The sequence below is a fragment of the Lampris incognitus genome, chromosome 3, assembly GCF_029633865.1.
Source record: "Lampris incognitus isolate fLamInc1 chromosome 3, fLamInc1.hap2, whole genome shotgun sequence".
Classification (NCBI taxonomy): domain Eukaryota; kingdom Metazoa; phylum Chordata; class Actinopteri; order Lampriformes; family Lampridae; genus Lampris; species Lampris incognitus.
The window spans coordinates 90,339,241-90,362,143 of NC_079213.1; the positions used below are offsets into that span (position 1 = coordinate 90,339,241).

General features: G+C 42.4%; 2 protein-coding genes across 2 annotated transcripts in view; both read right to left on the bottom strand.

Moving 5' to 3' along the window:
• Nucleotides 1–8,201, bottom strand: part of LOC130109105 (adhesion G-protein coupled receptor D2) — a 183,033-nt gene extending 174,832 nt beyond the window's left edge. Inside the window, exons 1-5 of the mRNA XM_056275848.1 lie at nt 8,002–8,201; nt 7,835–7,862; nt 3,634–3,658; nt 2,002–2,229; nt 945–1,616 (exon numbers count right to left, since the gene is read on the bottom strand). Coding sequence (XP_056131823.1) covers nt 945–1,616; nt 2,002–2,229; nt 3,634–3,658; nt 7,835–7,861 — 952 coding nt within the window. The 5' untranslated portion in view covers nt 7,862; nt 8,002–8,201. The remainder of the gene's footprint in view (nt 1–944; nt 1,617–2,001; nt 2,230–3,633; nt 3,659–7,834; nt 7,863–8,001) is intronic.
• Nucleotides 8,202–11,278: 3,077 nt separating this feature from the next.
• kif14 (kinesin family member 14) overlaps nt 11,279–22,903 on the bottom strand; it is a 34,713-nt gene continuing 23,088 nt past the window's right edge. Inside the window, exons 23-29 of the mRNA XM_056276853.1 lie at nt 21,847–22,077; nt 21,367–21,554; nt 20,030–20,182; nt 15,146–15,268; nt 14,764–14,838; nt 12,636–12,783; nt 11,279–11,643 (exon numbers count right to left, since the gene is read on the bottom strand). Of these exons, the coding sequence (XP_056132828.1) occupies nt 11,279–11,643; nt 12,636–12,783; nt 14,764–14,838; nt 15,146–15,268; nt 20,030–20,182; nt 21,367–21,554; nt 21,847–22,077 (1,283 nt within the window). The remainder of the gene's footprint in view (nt 11,644–12,635; nt 12,784–14,763; nt 14,839–15,145; nt 15,269–20,029; nt 20,183–21,366; nt 21,555–21,846; nt 22,078–22,903) is intronic.

Sequence of the window (22,903 nt, forward strand, 5' to 3'; positions counted from 1 at the left end):
GATTGAGAGAGCAAGGGAGGGGCAACGGAGAAATGAGAAAAAGATGGGGGTGTGCTCCTTCTCGCTCTGAAACTCAAAATGTGACGAGAGGAGGAGAGGCAGGGAGTGGAGGAGGATGGGGGCAGGAGGAAGAGAAGAAGACCTCGCTTCAACAGGATTCAAAAATAATTGTTAGTGTTTGTTTTAGCCTGCTTGAACCAGTAGAATACAATAGAATCGAATACTCTTTATTGGTCATTTTGCACATACATACAAATGAAATTTACTCTCTGCATTAGGCAGTAGGCAGCCGCTGTGCAGCACCTGGGGACCAACTCCAGTTCTTCTTTCCATTGCCTTGCTCAGGGGCACAGACAGGCATATTAACCCTAACATGCATGTCTTTTTGATGGTGGGAGGAAACTGGAGTACCCGGAGGAAACCCATGTAGATATGGGAACAACATGCAAACTCCACAAAGAAAGGACCTGGGATGGCCTGGGGCTCAAACCCAGGACCTTCTTGCTGTGAGGCAACAGCGCTAACCACTGGGCCACCGTGCTGCCCATGGATGGTATCTGCTACTGCACTGGATTGTAATGTATCCGGACAATTCAGACTATGTCTGGTATGTTATGAAGCACAAAAATCCCAGAATCAAAGCACAATAAAATCACTTGAAATCACTGAAACTGTCTGAAGTATTCAATGTACTACACTACCTGACAAACCCTAACCCATCTGGGTCCTAAATAGACAAACTCTAAAAAAAAAAAAAGAAAATAAGTGTGAGGGTGACGGCAGGTAAAGTAGGGGGAAAACAGAGGCAGAGGGAGACTAAAACCAAACAAAACAAAGTTGGACATGAGGGGGACCGGTCAGGTTTACTGTCACCTTAAGTGGAAACCAAAGCACATTCCTGTGCATGAGTTATTAAAGTGCTCTCGATCTCCAATCTGGTAAACCTGTATCCCTGAGCTGCAAGGGAAATATACCTTGACAAGGGGTGTCTCCCAACTGCCTTGTCAGCGTGGACTCTACTTCCAAAGCTGTGCTGCTCCACTTGAACACCAGCCCGGAGGAAATGGGTGAGCAATCCTTTTCCATAGTGTGGATTTCACTGTTGTTTAGCACCCGGTCCCAAATGTGCAGCTGCGTCAAGCTTCCCCAAAAGGACTCGTCTTTCTTGAACGAGCCCCCAAAGGTGTCCTGCTCCTGCCCAATGATAAACAAACCATCAGGGCCAATGCTTTGGCCACTGTGCAAGCCGCTGCCCCTGCCAACCGGCAAGCCATCAGTAAACAGTGTCCAGCGTCCTCCATTTTGGCTCCAAGAGACACAGACCGAGTGCCAGGAGCCATCATGGCTGAAGGCCTCGTGGTAGGGCTCATGAGTACCGTGGACCAGCAGAGCAAGCTGCACGGGCCTGCCTTGGATCAAACTTGCACGGAGCTGGAACTCATTAATGTATGACTGGATGGAATAAGAGAAAATGGTGGAAAATCCAAAGCAGCTCGGATCGACACGGAGACGGGTGCAAACGGTCACAGACATCATGGACGGAAATTTGTGCAGGAGGCGTGCGTTCTTCTGGTGCGAACGCCCTACAAACTCCAGAATCAGGGTCTCCATGGGATCTACTGCCCCCCACACACACACACACACGCACACACACACACACATGCATGCATGCATATACACATGTGCACACACATATATAAACACAAACAAACAGAATTTCAGAACATTGTGAAAGCAAAAATAGGTTACAGCTCTCAAAAGAGATGGTAAGTTCAAATTTTCATTCCTATTTAGGCTGTTAACACTTAGGAGAGATTTATTCACGAGGGCTTTGATGATTATATGTCGTCAGCCTAAATTAAATGGAATTACTCCAATTTTCATAAGGCTTGTGAGTGGGCTGAAAGGCTAACTGCACATGATTTCACAATGACTTTTCTGTCTGAGAAGAGAAGGTGTTGACATATCAATAAAAACTAAGAAATGGGAGATTTAACTCACTTTTCAAATGTGTCATGACTTTCCTGGTAATCCAAACAGGGTGGGAGATGTTCAAGGACTTCAAGAAGCGGCTCAGCTCTTGGTTCTCCAAGGCGCTGGAGACCGTGGCTAAGGCCCCTGAGCGCTGGTTACATAGGCGTTCTGCGCTGTGCCATGGCAATCGATCTGGCACATATTCGTAGTAAGACTCCTCATATGTTAACAGGGTTCTGCTTTCCACTGTAAGCGCTGGTCCAGGTAACAAACAGAGGAGGATCTAGTTAATGAGGCAATCACTTTTTCAACTAGAGCAAGAAATTGACTTGTTCCATCAACTAGTCACATTGGGTTATTCAATTCTGAACCTACCAGCCACTTTCACCATTATACAAACCACATGTTTATAGAAAAAGAAAAAAAGAAAAGGATGTTTCAGCATGGTTTGGAGACTTGGCAAAGTGGCTGGTAAAGCAGAATACCTTCACCAGCTACAGCCCAAAAGTACTAGCATTCGGGTATCCGGGTGGCATGGCGGTCTTTTCCATTGCCTACCAACATGGGGATTGATGGTTCAAATCCCCATGTTACCTCTGGCTTAGTCGGGCGTCCCTACAGACACAATTGGCCGTGTCTGCCGGTCAGAAGCTGGATGGATGTGGGTATGTGTCCAGGTCGCTGCACTAGCACCTCCTCTGGTCAGTCGGGGTGCCTGTTCGGGGAGGAAGGGGAACTAGGGGGAATAGCATGATCCTCCCACATGCTACGTCCCCCTGGTGAAACTCCTCACTGTCAGGTGAAAAGAAGCGGCTGGCAACTCCACATGTATCGGAGGAGGAATGTGGTAGACTGCAGCCCTCCCCAGATCGGCAGAGGGGGTGGAGCAGCGACCGGGATAGCTTGGCAGAGTGGGGTAATTGTTCAAGTACAACTGAGGAGGAAAAGAAAAGGGGGGGGAGTACTAGCATTCAGCTGCTTTGATTCTCCCCAAGGCCCCAAGGCCCTAACCCAGCTCTACGCTGTTCTGAGCTAAAGTTTGGGCATCAGATTAGGTGAACCCGTTGTCCTGTCTCAGCAGGGTCACACCGCAGAATTTATGCTCTCCAAACCACCCTCGTTATATCTACAAATGAACCGCTGAGTATCAGTTCATACAAATAATCTGCTGTACTCTGAAGCCTGGGTTTAGCTTAATGCTCTTGACTTGCGGTCACAGTTTGACATGATGTCAGCATAGCGGGAGATTAATGACCGGCGACCTACTGGGGTGAACATGGAGTAGACCAAACCACCGTGGTCCATTAAGCATGGTGAAGTCATGATGAGTTCTTGCAAATTACAGATGTGATCAGAAAACCAAACTACAAGCTGAGAACAAGATCATCTGCATGGGCAGTCTGTGTGTTTGACGTGTAACTGATGTTTTACATTTATATTTTCACCATCCAGCTAAGTCTCTCATGCAGTGACTTACAATAACTTACATCGAGTGAGTAGGGAGGGGTTTTAGTGTCTTCAACAGGAGACACGATTGTAGCTGTAGGGTCAAACAACTTTTACATCACAGCATGATCTCTCTTGCCACCCTGCAGCCCCAATTACGATTTCCAGCAAAATATAGTAGTTTAAGGGACGGAGAGACTGAAGGTGACTTACCTGATGTATAGCCATGACACCAAACCTGAAACATTACAAAAAAAGTTAGGAAAATGTTGAATGTATATGGTTATTTGTAAGGTTATAGATTGTGGTGTATGAAACACTAATACTGTTCTAAAACTGATTAAGTAGATAACTGGAAAGTGCACACGGCAGACTTATGACAGTAACGTAGTATATTTATTATTACGCTGTAACAACCTAGCTATCCCGAGTAGAGCGGAGTACCAAGAGAACGCCCTGGTGGCGATTCTGCCTTATATACTCTTCAGGAACAACCAATAGCTGACCTCCACCTCATTCAGCACCAATCACATTTGAATGTGCACATTCAAAACCAACCAACCCACACTGGTTAATATTCTGTGTTGGGAACACCACATAGATGCTCTGTGGTTCTTAATACGTCTTGCATCGTCCCTTAATATGTGAGTCTCTATTGACCACTATGGGGTTCTTAGGCCTATAGTAAGTGTCTGTTGTAAAATTGAACCGCAAGTTGCCAATATACTTTTGCATTTATCCTGCTTAAACATGTACATTTATTGTACTAGGTGGTACAGTGAATCTGGTTACTGAATGGTTAAAAGAAGGCAAATCAATTGGTCATGATACTACTTAAAGCTGAAGCTCACTTCTTAAAACAGTATTCCTCATTAAAACAGGGACCAGTGTCATAGCATAAACTTATTTTAGCAGAGCGCTTTCCATATCTTCACAAGCAAATGATTCATGAACACTAGCAAAACATTTTTTTGTTTAATGGATAACTTTTGTCATTTTTTATTAAGAAAAATAACTAGTCATCTGGTAGCAAATTTAAGATAGCTGCTAAGTGAAACATTGTGTAGGGGAGAATGGGGTAAGTCGAGCCAGTGGGTAAAATGAGCCACCTTCTGTATCTAGGTAACCATAAAAAAGGTAAGCATGTGACCACAAATTAAGGAAGTGTAGTTCACGTTACTAAATCCATCTTGGACTCAAGCACATGGAGACAGTGGTAAGCAAACCAGACCAAAAAAAAAGATGTTTTTCTTGCTAACTAAATTCATCATGTTACTAAAGTTATCAGCCTTATATCTTCATTGAAATAGATAAGTTTTGGACATTATTACATGTTAATTTAAGGCAGTGTAAGCTGCAAAACAAGGTCATAAACGTAGCATAATTGTGGATCTGAGGCACTGTGTGAACCAGTTTTCTCAAAAGGGAAGTTGTGGGGTAAAATATACCAGTGATGTTGGGGCAAGTTGAGTCAATGGCTCAATTTACCCCCAAAAGTTTAAATAAACTGCATATGTACAGAGTAAAATGTGTATTATTATTTTCTGACACTAGAGATATCATCATCATCGGCAGTCACTCGGGCTCAAGTATGATCGTCCTCCCTCTGGGTCCTCAGGCGGGCGTAGAGGCTGATCCTGGAGCCACGTAATGGGAGGATGCCTGCACGTGACAGCTTTTTACGTGGAGTGGCTGATGCACCTGAATCCACAACATGGTCTTTGGAAGGGGGTGGCCAGAGTCCAATGGCATGGAGAGCCAAGACGATTGGGGACCACCCTCTGTTGCAGCCTTCATCCACCTTCACTGCCGTTGTGACCTGGAGACATCTTCCGCCAGTTCCACTGTTGAGGTCTTTGTTGGATTACGCTTCGTCTGGACCCTCCCCCTTGACCTATCCGCCTTGGGTGACCCTACCAGGAGCCAAGCTCTGGATGGCATAGCTCTTGAGATCATTGGTACATGCAATATCCCCAGGTAGATGAAGCTCATTAGCCTTGTCAGGCAGTTCATCTAGGAGAAAGAAAACTGATTTAAAACCTCCGCTGCCTTGCGGGTATACTCATATACGGGAAAGGCTTCGGGAAGAAACCCTCGCTAGTCTTGCCACTGGTAGTAGGTGGTCTCGGACGAGAGAGTGGGGTTGATGATGCGCAACTCTTCCTCACTTTAATCATCGCGCAAGTCATCAGTCATCCATCACAGGATGACTAGATGGTCCTCGTCACTGCGATGGACGAATAACAACACGCAGTATCTAGAGATAACATCATGGCAAGGCAAAAGAAAGACAAATAGAGGCTCATCTAAATAGATCATCTATCTAAATAGATCAGCAAGGCAAGTGTCGGGGGGGCGGTCCATTCAGTCTGTGGCAAAGGACCACAATGACAGAATGACACTGAAGAGGTATATCAACAAAACAAGTAGTAAAGGAGAAGTTCCCAAAATAAATTATGCCAGACTAGCAAAGGCTCATCAGATTTTTGATGATAACACAGAGTTTGGGTTAGCAAGCAAGAATTGCACTTCTACTCCTGAAAACTGGACCGAGCAAAAGAGAGCAGGATATATTTTTTTTTAGATAAGTTATCCCCCCCCCCCCCAATTGTATCCGGCCAATTACTCCTCTGTTTCCTAGATGTCCTGGTCGCTGCTCCACCTCCTCTGCCGATCCGGGAGGGCTGCAGACTACCACATGCCTCCTCCGATACATGTTCGCCAGCCGCTTTTCACCTGACAGTGAGGAGTTTGGCCAGGGGGGCGTAGCGCGTGGAAGGATCGCACTACCCCCCCCCCCCCGAACAGGCGCCCCAACCGACCTCCCCCCTGAACAGGCGCCCCAACCGACCAGAGGAGGCGCTAGTGCAGCGACCAGGACCCATACCTACATCCGGCTTCCCACCCGCAGACACGACCAGTTGTGTCTGTAGGGACGCCCGACCAAGCCGGAGGTAACACGGGGATTCGAACCGGCTATCCCCGTATTGGTAGGCAACGGAATAGACCGCTGAGCTCCCCGGACGCCCCTAGATAAGATATCTTTATACTGCACAATTACAACAGAAAGCGCCAACATCTGTCATGCTTAACCCCAGAGGATACGTCATTGGCAAGAGCCACCGCCCCCAAGACAGGATGTTGGAGAATTCTTCAACCATCTCATCAGTGATGAAGCGGTATGATTCAGATAAGCTAACAACGTCAGAGGACAATTCGGAATTGAACATTGTTATTTTAAGAAGGAATGTTCATCTGACATTGATTCATGTGTTATATCAGATACTAAGTCCCTCCACATAGACGAGACAGGTGCCACAACTGTCCAGTCTCCAAAAGAAATCGTGACAGAGAGGAGCAAGAGAGAAGTTGGCTCTGTGACTTCGGCTGAAAGAGGGGAGCGTATAACACAGATTTGTGTTGTCAGTGCAACAGGGAACGCTGTTCCACCACTGTTCATTTTTCCACGATTCCGGTACAAGGATCACTTCCTCAGCGGGATGCTCAACGAAGTCTGGATGGACGAGTGAAGATGTCTTCACACGCTACCTAGAGTACTTCACCGACCACACCAGCTGCTCAAAAGAGCATCATGCTTTGCTTCTTCTTAACAATCACGAAGCTCACGTCTCCCTCGAAGCTGTAGAAATCATGAAGGGTAGGGAATTGCATTGCTGACCTACCACCTCATACATCTCTTCACCAGTTCTGTCAAGGGCCCTTGGACAGAACTGTCTTTGGGCTCCTGAAAAGATTCTACAACCCAGCAATTGATGCTCGGATGCGATTCACCCCTGGAGACGCGCGCGCGCGCGCGCACACACACACACACACACACACAGTCACTGTCACAAGTGTTACAGCGTTGATGTAATGAATACCTAATTGTTGACTCAATTTATTCCACACACATACATGCACACAAAAGCACATTAACACACATTCCGCAGTTAACACACAACGTTTAACATTGACTGAAAAACGTTTAGGTAACATGTTGAACAGCAGGACACAAATATATGCTCTTAATTAAAAAAAATTGTTGAATTAATGGCGTTAATAACGTTCAAAATTATCTCAAAAATCGTTTGATTCTGTGTCATTTTTATAGCAGTATATATAACGGTGGCACTAATTACCCCTACCATGGGGCAAGTTGTGCCTAGGACTAACTTGTTTTGATGGGTCATTGTTCTAAAACCATAATAATAATTAGATAAGGTGTTTTAATCTCCACGGGCGCAGACCAACCTGATGTGTATATTATAGCGCCTATGATCTGAAGCAAATACACTCTTGTTCCGCAGTAAAATCGCCAAATGTAAAAAGTGGCTCAGGTCCCTTTACCCTCTTCTCCCCCATCGGCATCTACAAACACGATACAACCAAACGTCATTAAACTTTGTGTACTTACGAGTAAACTCGGAAATAACCAAAGCATCCTAGGAAGGAATTACAGTTAAATATTAGAAATCTGTGGCAACCGAGGACAGAATCACGTTAATCAATGCTATCTCGAGGACAAGTAATTATAAGTGCGCAAGTATCTGTCGACGAACTTTTCTTCTTTTTTTTTGTTACCTTGGCTGGAAGTGTCAACGGAATAAATAACTTTTCGCGGTCCTCTCATTCCACTGTCCTGGACTCCGCTCCGGCTGGGCAGCGTATTAAACGTATTAAACGCTCCTCCGCCTGACACATGACGAAAAAAACTGTTGACTTCTAACTCCGCCGTCGGTTTTTTTCGTCTTTTTTTTAGCGTCCGAAAACTAACAGGGACATCCGAGGGAGGGCGGCATCAGCAGAGTGTGGGGAGAGATGCAGAGAAGGCTGAGAGGGAGGGGGGGGGGTGACTTCACTCACACACTACCAGAGGCCAAGTCAGATCAGTGCACTTGCTATGTTCAGACCGGCAGCTCAAATCTGAGTTGTGGCATATCAGTTATCCAGATTGGAAGCAGATTGCTTTTGTCGATATTAAAAACAAAAACACATGGAAACCAGTTTTTACAATCCACATTCTGAGATGGTTTCTATTTCTAGATGCGTCTCAGTCTGCATGGTGACTCAGCTGCAGTTCTTATGGCACCACACTCTTCCCTCTGACAGCAGCACAAAACACGGCTGCATTGCATCAACCTCCATCGCCCAGGGGTTCTGCATGGTGACTGGACGATGCCATGGGATGAAGAGCAATGATCATATGCTTAGAAATGGTAGATGAACTGCATTTATATAGCACTTCTCTAGTCTACCGACCACTCAAAGCACTTTACAATGTACACTACCGTTCAAAAGTTTGGGATCACCCAAACAATTTCGTGTTTTCCATGAAAAGTCACACTTATTCACCACCATATGTTGTGAAATGAATAGAAAATAGAGTCAAGACATTGACAAGGTTAGAAATAATGATTTGTATTTGAAATAAGATTTTTCTTACATCAAACTTTGCTTTCGTCAAAGAATCCTCCATTTGCAGCAATTACAGCATTGCAGACCTTTGGCATTCTAGCTGTTAATTTGTTGAGGTAATCTGGAGAAATTGCACCCCACGCTTCCAGAAGCAGCTCCCACAAGTTGGATTGGTTGGATGGGCACTTCTTTGAGCAGATTGAGTTTCTGGAGCATCACATTTGTGGGGTCAATTAAACGCTCAAAATGGCCAGAAAAAGAGAACTTTCATCTGAAACTCGACAGTCTATTCTTGTTCTTAGAAATGAAGGCTATTCCATGCGAGAAATTGCTAAGAAATTGAAGATTTCCTACACCGGTGTGTACTACTCCCTTCAGAGGACAGCACAAACAGGCTCTAACAGGTACTATTTAATGAAGATGCCAGTTGGGGACCTGTGAGGCGTCTGTTTCTCAAACTAGAGACTCTAATGTACTTATCTTCTTGCTCAGTTGTGCAACGCGGCCTCCCACTTCTTTTTCTACTCTGGTTAGAGCCTGTTTGTGCTGTCCTCTGAAGGGAGTAGTACACACCGGTGTAGGAAATCTTCAATTTCTTAGCAATTTCTCGCATGGAATAGCCTTCATTTCTAAGAACAAGAATAGACTGTCGAGTTTCAGATGAAAGTTCTCTTTTTCTGGCCATTTTGAGCGTTTAATTGACCCCACAAATGTGATGCTCCAGAAACTCAATCTGCTCAAAGAAGTGCCCATCCAACCAATCCAACTTGTGGGAGCTGCTTCTGGAAGCGTGGGGTGCAATTTCTCCAGATTACCTCAACAAATTAACAGCTAGAATGCCAAAGGTCTGCAATGCTGTAATTGCTGCAAATGGAGGATTCTTTGACGAAAGCAAAGTTTGATGTAAAAAAAATCTTATTTCAAATACAAATCATTATTTCTAACCTTGTCAATGTCTTGACTCTATTTTCTATTCATTTCACAACATATGGTGGTGAATAAGTGTGACTTTTCATGGAAAACACAAAATTGTTTGGGTGATCCCAAACTTTTGAACGGTAGTGTATACCTCACGTCCACCCATTCATACACAGACATTCATACACTGATGATGGAGGCTGCCATGCAAGGCGCCAACCTGCTCATCAGGAGCAGTTAAGGGTTCAGTGTCTTGCTCAAGGACACTTCGACACGCTCTCTGGAGGAGCTGGGGATCAAACCAGCGACCTTCCAATTACTAGACGACCCCTTCTACCTCCTGAGCCATGCTATCCTATACGTTCATTCTTGATGACCTACATGTTGCTGTTTTGGTTCTGGTTGGCATCCATGTGCATGTCATAACCACAGCAACAAATGCAGATGAGGTTAATGACGTCCGAACACACGAATCCAACCTCATCACTTGCACAAAAAAAAACCCCACAAAAAAAAAAAAAAAGTGCGGCCTGTCAATCCTGAACATCAGAGTTGAAAACAAACTGGATTTGCCAGGAGTCTAAACACGGCCTTACAGTCATTTAATAGCACGACACATTCTTGTAACTTTTTTTTTCTGTTCACGCTAGTGTTCTGAGCAAACTTTCCATTTGTATATCCCTCCGACCTTTTTACACTTTAATCCATGCAATATCAGCAATATATATATATATATATATATATATATATATATATATATATATATATATATATGAAAGCAGTTTAAGCAGCGTAAATTTACTATACATGTTATCAGATGATGGACACTTTTACCAAGATACCGATTTAAAGAAAGTCTTACAAAAGTTTCATTTTCTACAAAAACATGATTAAAAAAGGAGCAAATTTCATTTTTTTGTGCAAAGACAAGTACATGTATCGGATTCGGATTTATGCAAAATACAAGTCTCTCCTGAGTGCAAATTGTGACGTGGAATACAGGTATGAAGTTGCTGGAGTCATTTAACAATTAACAAAAAAAGGAGAAACTTAATACCAACGAAACATATACAATCAACAAATATGGAGTTCATGTTTTGCATAAACATTTACAACACCAGGTCCTGCTCATGGGATGGTTTGTACAGACTTACATTTGCTATTAAGTATCCAATGCAAGCTGGGGACGGTTTTAAAACATTGTTCCTATATTTACCTGCCAATGATATGCAATGAAAATGTAGTATACTGATGAGCTTTAATGTATAAAGGATGTACCCACACAGTCAACATTCTCAAGGTCTACTCGGTGTCTCTAACAGGTGACTTCTCTGTACATTTGATGAATAGTCTTCGATCCAGTCCTCCCCATTTCAAATGTATCTATAACCTCAAATGCAACCGAATGTGCTGTGGGAGATCGAAGAGCAAAGATGCAGAAGAAAACAAAAACACAAACATGACAGGTGAAACAACCTCAGATAGCCTGATGGAGGGTAGCAAATCACCTAAACACACCGATAATTCAAACCCAGTGAGGGCTGCCCTGAGACAAGAAGCCTGGGGGAAGGGTGTACGCAGTTTTAGGGACTGTTCTACTCTGAGCCGTAACGCTCTCTTTGGATGACGTTCCATCATCTGTGCTCTTTTCAGAGCCAGAGGATCCTCTACTTTCTTGTGTCCCCTGCTGGTTAAAAGCGGCAGACAGGGCCTGCAGGCTGCAATGGAGCTCATCTCGAGCCTCCACCACACTCTGGATGCGGGGCAGCTGCAGGCTGGAGGAGGCGGAGCATGCTGCTGTACTTCTAGGCAGCCCACTGATGAGCTTGTCGACAGATTTCGCTGAAGAGGCGATGGCTTCGCTGCAGACACTGAGGTCACCCCCTTTACCTGTGAAAGACATACAACTTCAAAATTAAACAAAGAATTTAAGAATTACAATATTAACGATTGCAACTTCTCAAAAACACGTAAGGCCAAAACTTTTCTCTCAATGTAAATTATTCAGAGGATTTCTTGAGTAAAAAAAAAAAAAAAAAAACCCAGAAAGTTGAATCAGTTCATCTGGACATAGCGTTTAGTGAGAGAAACATTTCATCACTCACCTAAGTGACTTCTTCAGTCTCAACTGACTGCAGGTATCCCCACCCTTATAAAACAGCAGTTACATAATGACTGAAACCAATAATTGGTTTCATATGCAAATTGCCGTGACCATTAACTAGAGTTACAATGGCCATGCGTACTATTCAGGAATGATTGGGGAATAGGTGCAATCACAGCATCTTACCACAATGCTGTGAGTCCCCAATCCTCTGTGATGGTACACATGGCCATTTTAACTCCAGTTAATGGTCATGGCAATTTGCATATGAAACCGATCGTTGGTTTCAGTCGTTATGCAACTGTATTGTTTACAAAGGTGGGGATACCTGCAGTCAGTTGAGACTGACGAAGTCACTTAGATGAGTCGTGAAATGTTTCTCTCACTAAACGCTGTGTCCAGATGAACTGATTCAACTTTCTGGAATTTCCTTATCTGGATTATTGAGCATGCATAAAGACAAAAAAAAATTTTTTTAAATGAAAAAAAAAATTTTTTTTTTAAATCAATCTTTCTCATTTCTTTGCAGAGTAATTTGTTGTCTCCAAGTAACTCAGGGTCAAAGGGATATTTTATTCATAGCATATCTATTCACAGTGCATAACTATAATCAGGGGGCTGTAACTTTCAACCTTATGATCCATACCATTGGTTTCTGGTAACATTTGTCTGCTAGAAAATAAAACTTATTCATATGTTGTATTCATTCTAAGAAAATCTAGAAGAAGTGTCTTCTTAACACCTAATAAATTTACTAAATGTAAAGAGAAATTGTGACCTCTGAGGGCAGAGATGAGGACAGAGTGCAGCTGCCTGGTAGCCTGATTAAACTGGTAGAGCTCAACTGCCGTGTTCCACAGTCTGTGTAAGTGGGAGACCTCACCCTCCTCTTCCTCCCCCATTTTGTCAGGGTTGGCCTCCATCTCCTATAAAAACACACACACACACACACACACACACACACACACACACACACACACACACACACACACACACACACACACACACACACACACACCCAAATACACTTTGTGTATGGTTATGGACATTACACCTGCTTTGACATCAACATTTTAACCATCACATATCCAGGGAAAGTTTGCTGAGCAGGCATGATGTTTTTTTTTCTTCTCCCAAACAACATCCTCATTCACATTCATAGTTTAACATGCGCTTGCCTGGCAACTGCCCACTACAAACACAGCCTTCTGTATTGTTGGTCAGCAAGCAGAACCACCGGGACAGATGGGGGTCAAGTATCTTGCTCAAAGGGGTACAGAAAATACTTGTTGAAAGATGGGAGAGAATTATTTGCTTCCTGTAGCCCCTACCCACAGTTTGTCTTTTAAGTTGGCGCAAGCACATGGATTTCAACCAGGGACCATCCAGTTACAAGCTTATTTTGGTAACTTTTAGGCTAATTTCCACTACAACAGCAACTGAGTGCACACACGCACGCGCGCGCGCGCGCGCGCGCACACACACACACACACACACACACAACTGATGTCAGTGGAAAATAAAAAGATTTTCCAAGGTGATGAGTCCTTTCCAATGACATAAACCTATGAGCCTCCCCACAGTTTGCTGCATTGGAATAGCAAATGTTGATCTCAATCACTTACAGTAAAATGCCACAGCTGTGCTAGCCATACCCTTTCCTGTGGTAGATAACATGGTAGATTTTGCACATCCACTATATACCTTTTTCAATGTCGACCATTTATTACATTTTAACTGCATAAAATCAAATGTTTATTTTAAAATGACAGAAAAAAGGACAAAGTTTGACATGTCATTGCATTCTACAGAAAACAATGTAATGACAGCAATCACTATCCAGCAGATTGCAATCTTTCAGCTAAATAGAAATTCCTGCCAATTCTCACATTTTAAGCAGTGGTATGTAAATTTCCAGGCATTTCCATTGATAAAAATTCTAGAAAAACACCACTAAATCCTGGAAGCCACTTAATCCCCCTCACCCAAAAAGCCCTCTAGTTCACAGTCACCTGTGCACAGTACAACCGGTCTTTCGTTGGCTGGTGAGCAAAGCCACTTAAGCTGCTGTGGGTTAGGTGCCTTGCTCAAGAGGCACCTTGACAGCGGTCGCAGCCCGGCAGTAACTCAGTTTTGTCTGACCGCTTTTGTTGAACAACAATGACGCTGTGGGCGGTGAAATCCTCCTGCTCATGTATGCAACAATGACTGGTTCAAACAAACAAAAAAAGCTGCTAGTTTGTATGGCTAAGATAACGGCAAACAAGCGCGTTAGTCGTGACTGATGGCACTTCATTCAACACATTTATTACCTCAATGATCGCCGAGGGGCGACTGAGGAGAGATAAGCCTACAGAGCATTGGGCATTTAAGCAGCAATAAAGACTGACTGGCGTCTTTAACGGGCCTGCTGTATGAGAAGGTATTAATCCGTAGCATATAAGCTTGTGTCAAGGTGGAAGATGTTTTAACCTTTATTATCCAAGGAGGATTTGCGGAGCATGTATGGTGTGTTTCAGAAAAGACCTTTTTCCACACGCGGTTACAGACATTCACACCTGGGGGCTGACTATAGCAAGCACAATCTAAAACTAATGGCCACTTAGTAACTCCAGTGAAACAATACATGGTTAGGTGTCCCTTTTGCAGAGCTTTTCTTCAGATTTGACAATTTTATCTGGTGTTCATATTAGTTTCAGTGTGTATCTGCTACTGAAAAACTATGCGTTTGCGTTAATTGGAACTCAACAGTTTCTGTGCAATTTTAAGCCTTTCAAGTCTTGGAAAATATACATTTAATTTCTATAAACTTTTTCCAGACTTGCTGAATCATTGCAGTAAACCTGACATTTACTCTCATGAAGCCTGAATCCCAGTTTTGGGCTGGTTATGCTTTTGAAACTCACCGTCATCCTGCAGTGGATGTAGCTCTGTAGAGCACGGGCTAAGTCAAGCGTCTTGGATTTAAGGCTCTGCAGGGCCTGCAAGCATAGATGGTGGGTGTTAATGATAGCCATTCATTGTTCATTTCACATGTTCATCAAATATATTCATAACATTCTTCTTCTTCATTCATGTCAGCTAAATGACATGAGTACTCTGCAAGAAATACAGTGACCACCTAACATCTCCATGCATGGAAGATGATAGTAAATCTCATGTTCACGTGACAACTGACAGAGGAAGTTTGCCAAATGTTTAATTAATTGCATGAAAACGAATGAGGGGGATAAAAAAAACTACATATAAATTAAATCAATTGTATTGATTTTAAGTGTGATCTCTTACTGGGGTCCTTGTATAGACCAGCTGGGCTTCTCTAAGCATTTCCTTAGTGATAGTAAGGTCCTCTTCCAGAAGGGAGCCAACACCCTTTTTGATTCCTTCCAGCAAAGACATGGCTGCAGAGGGCTGAAAAGTTTAAAGAATAATGATTAACAGCAACAATAACAACTATACAAAATTAAATGTACCTACACAATGCCTTTCTGAACAGTTGCTGGAAAATAAAATGTATAATAACCTAAGCATTATTAGTAGGAAAGTCCATGAAAAAGACTGTACAGTTTGGCAGGGTTGATTTATTGAAATTTCTGATGCAGAAAACTCCATGCTTACATCCAAATTATATGCTTCTCAAAAATTGCTACACCTTCACATGCACATGCATGTTGCATGTTTTGAATAAAAAGGAGTTATGTTTAGAAGAAAGAAAGCCACTTTATTTTGTCATTGTATTCTTACTAAAAATTTGTCTTCTGCATTTAACCCATCCTATTGTATAGGAGCAGTGGGCAGCTGCAGCACCCAGGGACCAACTCCAGTTCTTCTTTCCATTGCCTTGCTCAGGGGCACAGACAGGAGTATTAACCCTAACATGCATGTCTTTATGATGCTGGGAGGAAACCGGAGCACCCGGAGGAAACTGATGCAGACACAGGGAGAACATACAAACTCTACACAGAAAGGACGTGGAATGGCCTGGGGTTCGAACCCAAGACCTTCTTGCTGTGAGGGAACAGTGCTAACCACACTGTGCCACCCCCCCCCCCCCCCATTTGTTTTTTTAGAAAGCCACTTAACTTTGTCATTTTATTTTGACAATGAATTAAGAATAATAATAAAAAAAAGTCATTCTTAATGTTATTCCATTTATAGGCTTCCAACAATTTTTTGTCAGTTGGGACCTTTTCAAACTAATTAAGTCTGAACATCAAAAAGGGAAAGTAAGTCTTCATTCTACATGCAATTTAGAAAATGTCATCTTATGATACACCTTCATTTCCCTGAATTTAATGTGATTACGTGTTCTGTAATTTATTGAAAGATAAAACAAAATTTAAAAACGAATTATATCACCACATTTGTTTCAATTATATCACCCCATGTATTGGTCCATGAGCAGAAGGCTCAGGAGGAAGGACAGTGAGGGAAGGCAGGCTAGGTTTTTCTTAAAGGCTAGTTCATCTATTTATTTAGCAAATGGCATTGACTCATCTCTGTTAGGCGATAGCCAGGAGATGATGTGTTTGGGCGCACAAGCACATGCTTGCGTGTCTGTCTGCGGCTTATCTTGCAAACTACTGGACTTATCAGCCTAAATTTTTTTGTGCACAGTTCTATGATGAAGATAATAAAAATAATAATAATAATTTTATTTATATAATACCTTTCTAAAACAATGTTACAAAGTGTTTCAAAAAAAAAAACATAAAACCAGACAAGGCAGGAATAAGAGTAAGATCAAATAAGAGTAAAAATAAAAACCAGTATCAAACATTTGTAAAAGCTTTCATAAAAAGAAATGTATTAAGATGAGATTTAAAAGAAGCTAAAGACTTAGTTCGTCTTAGCTCAACAGGAAGAATGTTCCATAGTGTGGGGGCTCAAACAGCAAAAGCCCGATCACCCTTTGTAACCAACCGAGACCTGGAATAACTAGTAGGGCTCCATCTACAGACCTTAATGGTCGAGGGGGGACATACCAAGTCAATAAATCACAAATGTATAAAGGAGCAATACCATTTAAAGCTTTAAAAGTGAGCAGTGAAATTTTAAAATCAATTCGAAATATAACAGGGGGCCAGTGTAAGGAGGCAAGCACAGGAGTGATATGGTCATGCCTCCTTGTCCCTGTAATGAGCAGAGCAGCAGCATTTTGTACCAACTGCAGACGGTGGAGTGAGCCCTTGCTGATACCAGAATAAAGTGCATTACAGTAGTCGAGTCGAGAAAAGATAAAAGCGTGTACAACTTTTTGCAAATCGGCAATTGATAAAAATGACCTAATTTTGGAGATTAGCTTAACTTGGAAAAAGCATGACTGAACAACATGTTTAATTTGATTGTCAAAACTGAGGTTAGCATAAAATATTACCCCAAGATTCCTAGCAGCCTGTTTAAGATTACCTGACAGACCACCAAGATTAGTAGCAAACGGACTAATGGAATTTTCAGGACCGAACAGAATGACCTCAGACTCATCATCATTAAATTTAAGAAATTTTTTGGACATCCAGGATTTAATGTCGGCGAGGCAAGCTGTGAGATTTAATAGGGCGCTGAGATCAGTGGGTTTTAGTGGCATGTATAACTTACTGTCATCAGCATAAAAATGGTAGAGCACATGGTGATTTTGAATGACCTGGCTAAGGGGCAGCATATATATAGAGAAGAGAAGGGGGACAAGAACTGAGCCTTGAGGGACACCACAACTCAGCTGAGCCACTGAGGAGGTAGAGTTACCCAGAACAACAGAAAAAGTTCTGTTGGTGAGGTAAGAGTGTAATAAGTTAAGAGCCGAGCCCTTGATGCCAACCCAAGTCTCTAAGCGATGTAGGAGGAGGTTGTGATCAACCGTGTCATAGGCAGCACTTAGTAAGTCCAACTTGATAACGTATGATGAAGAACCTCTCATGGCTGCAGTGATTAAAAACCTAAAAAAAAAAAAAACACCTGTCCTCGCTATGTCACTCGCTCTCCTCATTTATTCTCTAGCTCACTTGACCAATGCTGCTTTCCATCACTGCCTGCTCTGAGACACATCTACGGCTGAGTCAGATCGGGCAGCGATAGTGTCAAAACCAAAAAATTATGTATGAGTCTCAAAAGTAAACGAGAAGTTGATCATTTGCAACAGAGGCTCCGAAGAAGAGGGAATAGACCACCCTTGCCATCGATGATTCTGTGTAATGTGCGCTACCTGAAGAGTAAGAAGGACGAACTCAAACTTTTTTTCTCCCCCATTTTTCTCCCCGATTGTACTTGGCCGATTACCTCACTCTTCCGAGACGTTCTGGTCACTGATCCACCCCCTCTGCTGATCCGGGGGGGGGGCTGCAGACTACCACATGCCTCCTCCAATATATGTGGCGTTGCCAGCCACTTCTTTTCACCTGACAGTGAGAAGTTTCGCCATGGGGACGTAGCACGTGGGAGGATCACGCTATTCCCCCCAAGTTCCCCCTCCCCCCCGAATGGCCGCCCCGACCGACCAGAGGAAGCACTAGTGCAGCAACCAGGACACATACCCACACCCAGCTTCCCAAATGCAGACATAGCAAATTGTCTCTGTAGGGACGCCCATCTAAGCCGGAGGTAACACGGGGAGTCGAACCGGCGATCCTCGTGTTGACAGGCAACAGAATAGACCGCTACACCACCCGTACACCCCCAAGGACGAACTCAAATTTTACACAACTTGCTACTAGTACTGTGAGTCATGTATCACGGTTTTTATAGAAACTTGGCTGTATCAAGACATTTCTAGCTCACTCGATGAGTTGGATGGCTTTTCTCTGGCATGTTCTGATAGCATTTCTGAGTCAGGTAAGACAAGGGGAGGCGGACTATAGCTGCTTTCTGGAGCCCCATTTACACCTGGCATGATCATGCAACCTGTATCTGGATATCTTCTCTGGATAAGGAAAAATTAGTGTAAATGCAGACAGCACGCATTGAGATGAGAATGCGATTAGATCTGTCAAACCACATCGAAAGTGGTCTGGGAAATTGCCCAAGATCAAATCACAATGCACTGTGATTTGATCTTAGCCAGGTTAGCCAGGTGTAAATGCAATCAGTACAGCGTATTCGTATTTGGGAGAGAGAACACGCCAACTATACAATTTGAATATTATTTTGTACTCTCAATCAGAAAAGAGAAAAAGTACATAAGCTATGAAAGAACATCCGCCACCCGAGAATTCGGAATAAGCACCATGGATAGCACCACCTGATTGTCAGCCAGCACAAATAAATCCCTTTTTGTCGCTCTAATTCCATTCCAATAACAATATTTTATGCCACCATTTCATTTCATAATACTCAAAACATTTATTTCTAACGAAATAGCACTCTGCATTTGACAAACGTAAATACACTTAAACACATAAACTACAAATTTTAGAAACATTGCACATCTTGTGTTGTGTGATCTCATGACATTGCACAGCAGGGCAGATAGCATAAAATTGCATTCCATTTAAAAACTATCAAGTGTTAAGGACATCATATTTTTCTATTACACTTCTGGATTCTCTCATACAACTGCAACCTAAAGAACGCTAAACTGCTTGAATACTAGTAGTGATGCAATACCTTTTCGTGTATGTATATAATAGAATCCAAACTGTTACATGACCAGGAAGAAGTGGCTTTCTGTACACGCTAACAGTTACCATGTTACAGTATCTCTTGTCCTGCAGTTTCTCTGAATGCAAGGTCCCTCTTCCTTCACTATTTGGGACAGCATGTACTTATTTCACAATGTCAGATGTGCTGTTCCTGCGCCAGCGCTACCACAAAAAAAATGCTCTGTACTTGGCAAATAAAGTGGCTTGAATTCCTTATAAATAACACACTGTACATCTCCAAACTCTGCTTGTTCTACGAATTGGGGTACTAATGCAGCAAGGTAGGTAGTAAGTACAGCTTAAAATGTGTGCTTGCCTCAAAGAATATGCTAAACCACTGAGATTACACATACACAAATCATACACAGTGTCCTCACTCAGTTCAATAATTCCCCTGCATCTAAGCATCATCCTTGCTCTAAGATCCACACAGCTAATATTCCATTCTCCAGCTTTATGGAATAGGGGGATCTGATTTACTCAAGCCCCAGAGCCCTGACAGAGATAGTGGCTGCTGTGGTATTAATGGCACAGTTACCTTGCCCGTAGCCCGGGCGCCTAGCTCCGCACTGTTCACGAGCATGCCCGTCAACGCTGCCAGGTGACCAAGTGCCCGAAACGCTGCATCCAGGCACTGACCACTCTTCCTCTGTGCCTCCGTCACCATAGAAGTGATCTCGGATTCACAGCCCTAGGTGAGGAGGATGAGGGTAAACATGTTGAATGCATGCTGATTTAAACAGAGTCCAAGTTAACAAACTGACAAACAGGATGAATTAAAATCGATTCAATGCAGAATCAATGAGCAAGCCAACAAAATGGTAGACATTGATTGAAGGGCCAGTAAATAAATTAAAATGGTGAGGAAGGTGGATAACGCAAAGAGAAAAAGAAGTGTTTAGGTGCTGAGGCTGGTGAGGAATGTTTGATTCATTTTCCATATATTCATGTGCTATTCGGGGCTCAAGGTTGAGAATTCCCCCTGCTTGGCCATTTCCATACACATAGCTCAAACAGCTCAGAGCTAAGACCCGTCAATCAATGACATGCATTTTGATAAGCCCCTCACATGTCAAAAACAGACTAAAGTGAAAATCATTTTCCCTTTCAGGTATTGCACCACGGTTGCAATTATTTTATTTTAAGTGACAAGAAAAGCATAATATAGTGCCCATACATAACAGTGGCTGCTTTTCAATGTCATAATTCAGTTGAGTAACAAACAGCAATTAATATGGGTACCTGAACATTTCCTATTTCAAAATTTCCATACTTCTGTCCCAATGTTACTTTGCCATCTGGTTTTAATGATTTTGGTCAGTGTTCAGTCTCCAAAATGTGACCCATTTATATGACTGATCAGCCTATCTATATCACTCTGTGGTTGAGGATTAATCTTCACAACCACAAATGTCAAATTATGTAAAATAGGTTTACAGTTACACAAAATATACACAGTCACATCTGTTTCAGAATTCCTCAACAAATGTTTATACTTTCGTAGGCATTTATGCAACTTTCCAGCCTTTTAAGACCCATTGATGCTCGAATTTACTATCTGCGCTTAGGACCCCAACTGTACTTCATTTTTTTTTGCAGACTTATAACCAGATACATGTCAACAAGTAACTTAACAGTTGTGACCCAGCAGTGAAATACGGTATCCCTTTGTTTGTTAAATATCTCCACAACATATATCAATTATGTCCTTGAAAAGTATTTATCAGTATCTATATTTCAAAGCCAATTTGAATACTCAAGGTGTGTTGAAAAGCTAACATAACCAGAACTTCCCTTATATTTGGGTTTAAGTTCCTCAAACAGAAACTAGATCTAACTAAAACAGTAACACCATTTGTATTCCTATGTGTCTACCTGAATGAGGAGCTGGAGGAAACCACCCATCTTTTTGACTTGGTTCTTGAGTTCTTCAGCAGTGGTGTAGAGTACACCAGAGATGGGCTTGATTCTGGCCAGCCACTGCATGGTAATAAATACAGCCCTCTCTATGGCTGAGGTAGCCTTGACCAGCTGAGTCTGGGCCTCCGTGTTACACACAAAAACTGGAAGAGAACAGTATTAACAGACTGGTCTATATACACAGCTGTGAATAATAATAATAAAATATGTATATATTCAATAACTTTTTTCCTATTTTAAACCAGGCAGAGAACGATAAACTTCATGGTCACTGTAATTAGTAATACAGAATCTGATGATGGGTCACCATGTATGTTGTACAAACAATCAGAATCATGAAGATATTTCAATCGGGCAATCTTGACAAGCAAAGCAAAAATCATCCCTCCAAGATATTTAATTTATAAGAACTTGAACTCTGGGATTAAAACTTACCATTCTCCTGACTGTCATCATCCAGGCTGTTGTACAGCTCTGCAGTTGTTCGAACTGCTGTGTACACCAGGTATAGATCAGAGGCTAACCTATCGGCCATGCTCTCCTCTGACCCGGTACAGCTGCGTAGCAGGGCCAGCGACTGGCCAATCAGCTCTTTGCAGATGCCTGGGACGGCGGAGTCTGAGGAGCTTGAGTGTGTGGAGGGGGGTTTGACCACACCCATCAGACCTGGCACATAGTAACACGGACTTCATGAGGATGGCCTCCATTGAATAAGAACTTGTCCAAATACTGGATCAACTCGACTACAACTGATATGGTTCTATCTCAATGTCTCACCTTTTAGATCAAGCACAGTTAGGATTTTGATGAACATACACTACCACTTTGCAAGAATTCACTCTGGTAACAATATGCCAGTGTCCAATATGGGCTTATTTATAAATCTTTTGGTAAAAATGGTCTTTAGATAAAACAAAGCATTGTGAATCTGACCAGTGAGGTTGTAACATTCATACGACCTACTCATTTCCCTGAGTTAACATGCATACATTTTATGGGCTCCAGATGTCTGTCATTTTCTGTGATTTGTTGTATTTTTTTTGTTGTTTTTTTGCTTTGCTGATGTTTCTTTCAATTCTGATCTTTTATTTTGGTGGTTTCCTTTGAGATGAGAGTCATGAGACACTTTGCTAAACTTCTTGTTGTTCTTTGTTTTACTTAAATGACTTAAATATAATTAAGTCATTTAAGTATATTTGTAAATTGACCACAAAAATAAAAACAAAAACAAAAACAGCCCAATTCCCATTGGCCCCAATATATAAGATGCCAGTGAAGGTTTGTTTTCTGGCACAAAATAAAGATTCACATCTGGCATATCAATGATTATGTTGAAGAGCATTGCCACTTGCACATCACACACTTTGTACATCACCTCACTAGATTAATACATTTTAAAGATATCAGGCATGTTTCCCATTAACAATCTGTCAAGAATATATTTTAAATTCTTGGATTATAAAATTTTGGTGATCAGTTTGGTGATAACAGA